The following is an 8,308-nucleotide window of genomic DNA, read 5'->3' as shown; positions in this document are numbered from 1 at the left end:
GGAGGCTCCAGACCAGGAACTGGTACATCCCTTGTCCGAGGCTGATGGAGACTCAGAGAGCCAGCCAGGATCCCTGGTGCCTATGGACCTCCAACTGAGGAACTACCCATGCGGAGGAGTCTGGAGGTCCCGACGACCTATGGACCACCACATTAGGAAAGAGGGTAGGAAGTAGCCCAAGGAAGGGGGGACAGCCAGACCCCCTGGGGAGGGTCAGTGTGTTGCAGTCAGATTCCCCACTGACCCAGTGGTGAACACTCTTGCCACTGCCAGGGCCCTATGCTGGGACCCGATGGAGTAGGGAGGGTCCAGTCCCCTTATCCCAGCTGGTGGTGGCCCCTGGCTCTGGCCATCAGCCACACAGCCCTGATCTCCAGGACAGCCATAGTGACTCTGGCCGCTAGGCTGTACTGTCTTGGGTACAACACCAGTCGGGTGAGCTCTAATCGTGGGGGATGGGTGGACATACCCAGTGACATGCAGTATATCAGTGCATGGTCATTTTATCCTTTGGCTTCCTGCGGCCTGTGTCATGTAGACAAGCCCATAGGCTGAGATTTGCAGCACCTAACTTTTAGGCACCCTCGGGCCCAGGAAAATTCGCAGCCCAAAGTTTGGCACCCAGACTCCCCGTAGAGTGCACAGGAAGAACCAAGGGCATAAGAGTGGGATCTGCGGAAGCCAATACACGGAGTAAAGAGCTGCCTCAGCTGGCAAATAGGAAATGCCAAGGACCAGGATGTGGCTTAAGCCTTGCCCCCTCAAAGAGACATAAACACCTAAGTCTAGGCCAAAGAGAGGCACCTGTCTTCACTCAGAATTCACAGCCATGAACCCTCTCCCTGGAGATAGGCATGAGAAGACATGGGGTGAAGGCCATTTCCATCTTTACTCAACAGCCCAGTGGTTAGAGCCCTCACGTGGCATGTGGGAGACCCAACTTCAAGTGCCTGCTACAATGAATTTTTAAGTAGTTATCCAAGCGGAACAGCTCAGGGTGAAAGAGCCCCCTCAGAGAGTATCCCGTAGCCTAGCGTTTAGGACACTCACCTGCCTCTTAGGAGATCTGAGTTCAAATCCATGTGACTCTCAGGTATGGTGGAGATTTGAACCTAGGTCCCACAGCTCCTGGGTGAGCGCTCCGACCCCTGGGTAAAAGGAGAGCAGAGCCTTCTTCTCTTGTCACTGTGGCTTTCCATGCAAGCCCCGATCCTACGTGCAGTCCTTGACAAGGCCTAGTTGATAAGACCCTGCAGGTGTGAGAGGCAGGGCTAAGCCCTGAGCTGCTCAGCTGTCTGAGGGTTAAGGCTGCTGTGCTTGTGGCACAATTCTCGGTGTCTAGGAGTGCTTTACTGGTGGAAACACAGGTGCTGTGGGAGTTAGGCACCCACAGGGCTAGGCAGATGCTGAGTGGCGTTTTTTGAGCATCTGAAATTTGGGCTAAGATGCTGAAGTCCCCTTCATGTATCTGACCCTCAAGGCCTCATTTAAAACTTCATCCTAAAAATTATAAGCAGCAACCATTACTCATACTTTCACTACTGCTTTCTGCTTGGCCAGTGACCTTAGTTTTAAAGGGACGGTTTCTGATACTCTTACTCAGGGAGGGTATAACTTTACTCGAGGAGAGTCTTATTAGATTCATTGGGACCAGAAGTGGACAAAGTGTTCCATGTGAGGAAAGGTGTTAGAATTGTCTGTGTCCGGACCAGCCCTAAGGAGGCAGGACATCTTCGCTGAAGGAAGACAGTTGGAAGTAAATGACATGTTTTTTCTTTCTTTGCAGATGATATTTTAGTGCATGGGGCTATGAACCCCCCCTCTGAACCCTTGTAAAGAAATAAATCAAGCACTTTAAGAAGCACGGGGAGAAATCAGGGGTTTCCTGTCTTATACCAAGGCTATTGTGAAGGCTCCAGATCATAGATGTGATCTAGCTAAGTTACAGTCACCTTCTGTGTGATCTGGAAAGTGCAAGGGATGCACTTGGGGCTGAGGGGCACAAATCACCCTAGGAAGGAAGAGGCAGAACTATTGCCCCTCCCCACCTATGCACCAGCCCATGGAGCAGGCCTGGCACACACGGACCTGGCTGATCTTCCCGAGGTATAACCCCTTCCTGAGCTGCCCCTGGGGTAGATTGGCTCTGCCTCTCTAAGCTAGCCTCTCATAAACTAGCCTCTTATGAGAAGGAAAAGGAGAGAGATGCTAAACAAGGTAAGGAAGGAAAAGGATACATTTGGTGGGGAGACAGATTCACATCCCAGGTAGCATTTGAGATTTAGCAAGAGCTGGTGGAGGTGGTGATGTCACCTGGGTCCCTCTCTTTGGCCCAGTCAGGTTACGACATCTCTCAGGATTCGGATGTACATGGTCTGGAATCCCAGGAGATGATGGGTATTGCAGCCATGAGGGTGAAACTCATTCTCTCTCATCTTTTAGCCAGCCAGTGTTCCCCTTTTCTTTGCTGCTGCCCATAGTCTCTTTCTGAGGACTCCAAATGGGAGTTGTGGGCGGAATAGCCCATCCTCCCATTGTTTTGTCCATCAGTTAGGCCTAATTTTTGACACACCAATTTTGGTTCACTGATCTCTGGTCCCACACTTCTCTTTTTATCAGGCATGCTCTTAATACAGCGCTTGAATTATATCAAGCAGGTCTTTTTGTTTAGATTAAGTCAGTCTGTGGGTATCTCTACATTGCGTCTGGGAGCTATACTCCCAGCCCAGGTCAATAGACTTGTGTGAGTGGCGCTTGTGCAAGCATGCTAAAATTAGCCGTGTAGACATAGCTTTGACCTGTTGCATGGGCTGCCAATCATGCTCTCAAATGCTCCCTCCCTGCCCCCTCCAGGCTTGAAAGCCTGAACTACAATGTCAAAGCAATGTCTATACAGCTATTTTTAGAGCGCTCATGCTAAACTCAAGTCAGTGGACCCAAGGTGGGAGGCTCCGCCCCCAGATGCAGAGTCTGTCTCTCTTTTGCATCTTTTCCCATCAACATTTGTTGTTATAGGTTATTATGACATTTTATGAACTTTTACTCAATTTTTACAGTTGAACTCGCAATTACAGTAAATTTTGAAGGCCCAATTATCACAACAGTGCTCAGATCTTTGAAAACCAGGCCATTTTCACATGAGTGCCTAAATATGGATTTAGGTGCCTCGCTTTAAGAAACCAAGAGTTCAAAATGTCTGTCTAGTGTTATATGTTCCAGTGCACGAAAATGAATCAAGACAAACAGGCCATTTTGCATCTTTATTCTTTTGTTTTAACATTCTTTCTTATTACATTCTTAATAAATAATAATAAACACCTAGCTCGTATATAGCACTTTTCAACCAGAGATCTCACAATGCTTTACAAGGAAGGCATTATCCCCATGTGGAGAAACTGAGGCACAGAGCATCACAATGACTTGCCCAAGGTCATCCAGTAAGGCAGTAGCAGATTTGGAAACTGAACCAGGTTTCCTGAGCCCCAATCCAGTTCTGTAGGCACTAAGAAACTCAAAAATACCAGTTAGTATTTTTATCCTATATATAAAAGCAGGCATTTCTAGTGATCACAACTGCATCCAGACTTCAGCCAACTTCTTCATTAGGGCACAGAAATATGGACTTCAACACAATGTTTCTGTTTGCAGGACTCAACATACAGAAAGAATTTCTCTCTGTAATTTCTATTATTCGATGACTTTTCTGAGGACAGAGGACTGTTGCCTACATGTAGTGAAACGTTTACATAAACCGGATGAACACCATTTCCTTTCCACCACCATTCTTTATTACTTTATTCAAATCCACCACAAACGGTAGATGTCGCCACTCATTTATTTATTGCCAAAACATGTTTCATTTCCTTGTTTCAGTTCTCCCAGGAGCAGTCATAACATTTTATAATAGAATCACATGCAAACAAACACTTGTCTTTCTCATATTCTCTCCCATTTTCTAGAGAAATTAAAAAGCTCTGGAAAGAGGTGTAGGCAGTTAAAATGGACCTTGGCGTCTGCTCTGAATCAGAGATAATGTCATTGTCTTTCTCTGTCGTGCTGTTTTCTTATATGGCATATTGGTTTCATCCATTTAACAGGATGGCCTTTTAAAAATGTGAAAACATAGATCTGTGATCTAGAGCTGAAAACAATTGTATCCCTTTGCAAATCCCATCATCTGTCTATGCTCATGGACCTTGACTTGGATTAGAAAATCCTGCTTTCCAATCCCCTCATCCCTGCATTGGAATTAGTGATGTAAAGGGAATAGGCACCATGTTTCAGCCTCGAAACCTTGAGCCATCCCCTTTCTTCAAAACTGTCTTCCTTAAAATCCTTGCTCTGCCCCATTGCTCAGCAATTAATTCATCATTTCCAATCCCCCAAAAATCAGTGATTCTGTGACCCTACATCTTTAAATAAATATACATCAGGTCAAATTTAATACCCAGACAAAACACATGCATCTCCCATTATCCCTTACATCTGTTATGTGCTCATGTCTGTTGCTATAGGAAATTATATCTCACTGGCTCAGCCAATCCCCTTTTTGTTCTGCACTGCCTCACTGGTGACTCTTTACCACGTTAATCAAGAGACTCACTGAGCAAGGACTTTGGTGTCTATAGCTCTCCTCAGAACATCTTTCACATCCTTGTTCCTCAGACTATAGATCAGGGGGTTCAGTATGGGGATCACTATGGAGTAGAAGACAGAGATATACTTGTCTGAATTGGGTGTGTACCAGGAGCTGGGTCGGGAGTAGGTGAACAGCAAAGTCCCTTCGTAGATGATGACGGATTTCAGGTGGGAGGCGCAGGTGGAGAAGGTTTTGCGTCTGGCTGCTGTGGAGCGGATCCTCAGGACAGAGATGACAACTAAAATGTAGGAGATGAGGATAATAGTAACAGAGATGATTTCCATGGAGCTGCCATAGGTGTTGAGCAGGAGCTCATTGAGGGAGGTGTCAGAGCACGAGAGCTTGAGGAGGAGAGGGAGGTCACAGAAGAAGTGATTGATGACGTTGGGGCCACAAAAGGACAATCTGAAGGCAAAGCACGTGTGTACCAGTGCGCTCAGTGTGCCCCCTATGTAGGACAGAACCACCAGCAGGACGCAGACCCTGGGAGACATGATGACCGTATACAGCAGTGGGTTACAGATGGCCACGTATCGATCGTAAGCCATGGTGGCCAGGATGAAAGACTCTGTATCAGCAAAGGTGCAGAAAAAATAAAACTGCAGCCCACAGTCAGCGTATGAAATGGTCTTGTTCTCTGACAGGAAGTTTGCCAGCATCTTAGGGACAACCATGGAGGGATAGCAGAGATCAACGAAGGACAAGTTATTGAGGAAGAAGTACATGGGGGTATGAAGGTGGGCATTACACTTGATCAGCACCATCAACCCAACATTCTCTGTCACAATCATACTGTACAGTGCCATGAATGCTAGAAAGAGGACAACCTGGATCGACGGGCGGCTGGGGAATCCCAGGAGAATGAATTCTGTCACTGTGGTGCCATTGGCTGAAGGCATCTCCTAGCAACGTGTCCTCTGCTGTAGGTAGAGAAAAGCTGGGCTGTGGGGGGCTGGGCAAACATGGGAATCTGGGTAAATGCACTGAAGACACGGCTGCAGCAAAACCCTCCAGCATCAATGAGAAGAGACACTAGTGCCTGGAAAGATTTTACCAAATTCCCAATTAATTACTTCCATCTAAAAGAAGCTAGCTGTGCCAGATCTTCTGCTGGTATAAATCGGTGTAACGCCACTGAAGTCAATGTTGCTAGGTCAGTTTTTGCTAACTGAGCATCTGGTCCTAGATTTCTTTCTTTCCCATTATAAAGATAAAGGGTTGAGATACTCAGCTGGTGCAAACCTGTATAGCAACACTGAAGCCAATGGAGCAGTGCTAATTTACACTGGCTAAGGAGATGGCTCTAGGTTAATATTTTCCCATTATCATGATACAGTCATCACAGTCACAGCTGGTGTGTGGTGCATCTGTTAAATCAGCTTCGCAACCTCTCTCCAGCCTAACAGTCATAGCAACCAAGATGCAGATTGGCTCCTCTCTAGTCCCATTCATCCCAGGAAGGTCTTATCCTTAAAAGCTAATTGGGATTAGTAAATGTTCTCAAGTGCAACCTATTCCTTTCCCCCCTCTCCAACCTTGATCTTTTAAGAAAAAAGGAACCAAAGGCAAAAAACTATGTGAATGCAATACTAGCTTTACAAAGTGCTATGTATCAAAGTCAGGACATGGGAAAAGTAGGGTTCCTATAGTAACATTAATTTCTCCCATATTGCACATAGTGGGCTCTATTCATCACTGTTCATCACTCCAGGTAGTAGTCCATTGATTGCAGTGAAATTACAATGATGTAAAACTGACGTAATTACAGCTGGGAATCAGACTCATCTCTCTCTCTGTTTCACACACACATATCTACATTAAGCCTACATTTACCAGTCTGATTAGTGATAAAAAAATATGATGTATGTACACTATGATCATGTTGTTGCTAGGATAACTGTAACTTTTTCAGTTATCGACTTTTTATATTGATACCATTAACATTGCATAAGCATAGCTGCTTTCCCCCTAATTCATAAATAATAATAATACTTAATAAAGAAAATCTCTCTAGTGCAAGCTCCTGTTATTGGTGACATCAACTCTGGTGCTCATGTTTGTTGGAGGTGGTATCCAAGTACCCTAATGCTAGTTGCTAGTTCATATACCATAGGGATGGGGATAGTGTTAAAAACATGATAGTGAATAGGGTTTTAAAAAATGTTAGGTGACTTTCAATGCCGCTTGTGCGCCTAAATCACCGAGATGCTTTTGAAAATCCCACCTACTGTTGATAGATAGATAGCTGAGACACACTGATCTCATCTATTTTAGTTAGGACAAAATGGGATTGGAAATATCCTCTTTAGTCACTTGAAACAGCTGTTACTTTTCTACCCTAAAAGGTCCCAATTTAGACTTCAGTTGTGTGAATGTCATGTTCAGATAGAGTAAATCCTACTTCCTTTTAGGGGACTCAGCTAATGGTGCCCTAATGTTTGGTAACCAGTTGGTGGATACATCATCCAGGCTGTTAATACAGAAAGCTGAGTATCCAAAAAATAACATTGCTTCAGTTTTCTGTACAAACCGCAGTATCCTCAAACATACCTGTGGCTGAGATCAGCATTCCTTCCTTGACTCCAGAAGCTGCTGCTGTTAGGAAGGAGGTTATATATATATGTATATGTAGCACTTCAGGGCATTTGGGACATAATCCCTGAAATATAAGAGAGCACCTGATCTCAGGGGTACACAATGCAAGCACTGAAACTGCCATCAATGTTGTTTGTGGTTTTTATTTTCAACTTTTTAAATGATTTTTTTAATCCACCGATTACCATAATTCTCTGGGCACAGGACAGGCATAAAAAGCAACAAACTAAATTAAACTGTCCCAAAGACAGCACAGATAGTTGTTGATACTGGACATTTTGTGATCAGTGTGAATATCAGTCAGACACGGTACACCCGATTTACAGATCAATAAGGTTTAATGTGCAAGGTTTTCTATAGATATACTAGTTGAATACAAAACCTAAAATTAACTACAATATAGCATACTCACTAAGCCTGGAGAGCTAAGCAGTCACTCAGAAGGCTGTATACAGGAGCAGCTTTCTTCAGGGGCTCTGACAGGGTGTCAGTAGCCTCTGGTCCGACTGGCAGCACCTGCTGCAGAGTCAGGTGTTAATGGAGTGCCCCTTTGTCTAAGTAGTGACTTCTTATACCCTTCCATAAACAACTTTCACCTAATTACCTCTCTACTCATTATTACATATATTAATTACCTACATTGGGATTTCACCCTTAACTACTCCCTGACGTACTCCCAGAGGTTCAAGGATAACTTGTTGTTTCCATCACTGTTATCTATGCGCAGCTGCAAGCATACATGTTGTGAATTTTGTCTTGTTATGTTTCGTGGTATGCAGAAACTGAGACATCTGCAAGGTTACTCAGTAGTCCTATTCATCTCTGCCAACCGGAAGATGTCATGCTACAGAGATCAGAAAAGTGATGCAACTTGCATGATGCAATTTGATACATTTTACATACGCTTGGAAGGATTCGATTTTATTGGTAACTGTCAATACACGTCAATTTACCCATATACACTAACAGATTAATGAAAAATATTTCCTTTGAAAATAATTGAAATTTACAGATAGGCAAAGGAAGAAAAATACTGCTTGAGAACTTTATTTAAGGCTATTTACTTTGTATATT

The 8,308-nt window shown here is 44.3% G+C and overlaps 1 protein-coding gene across 1 annotated transcript; it reads right to left on the bottom strand.

Annotated features, from left to right (window-relative positions):
- Positions 1-1,937: 1,937 nt before the first annotated feature.
- On the bottom strand, positions 1,938-5,538 carry LOC137143321 (olfactory receptor 5I1-like). Its single transcript, XM_067533059.1, has 2 exons — positions 4,630-5,538; positions 1,938-1,964 (listed from the first exon to the last, which is right to left on the bottom strand). Exons 1-2 carry the CDS (start codon positions 5,536-5,538, stop codon positions 1,938-1,940), a joined length of 936 nt encoding a protein of 311 aa, XP_067389160.1.
- Positions 5,539-8,308: the final 2,770 nt, after the last annotated feature.

Source organism: Emydura macquarii, unplaced genomic scaffold (assembly GCF_026122565.2).
Source record: "Emydura macquarii macquarii isolate MOO-44397 ecotype Brisbane River unplaced genomic scaffold, CSIRO-AGI_Emac_v2 contig_3316, whole genome shotgun sequence".
Taxonomy (NCBI): Eukaryota; Metazoa; Chordata; order Testudines; family Chelidae; genus Emydura; species Emydura macquarii.
The sequence above is the reverse complement of the archived record's forward strand: the minus strand, read 5'-3'. Positions and strand labels throughout refer to the sequence as shown.

What these genes read in the sequence shown, in the direction of transcription:
- LOC137143321 (XM_067533059.1), bottom strand. Translation starts at nt 5,538, where the DNA reads ATGCCTTCAGCCAATGGCACCACAGTGACAGAATTCATTCTCCTGGGA. An exon ending in TGAAAGATGTTCTGAGGAGA is followed by an intron (nt 1,965 to 4,629) that starts GCTATAGACACC and finishes TGCACTTTCCAG; the next exon opens with ATCACACAGAAGGTGACTGT.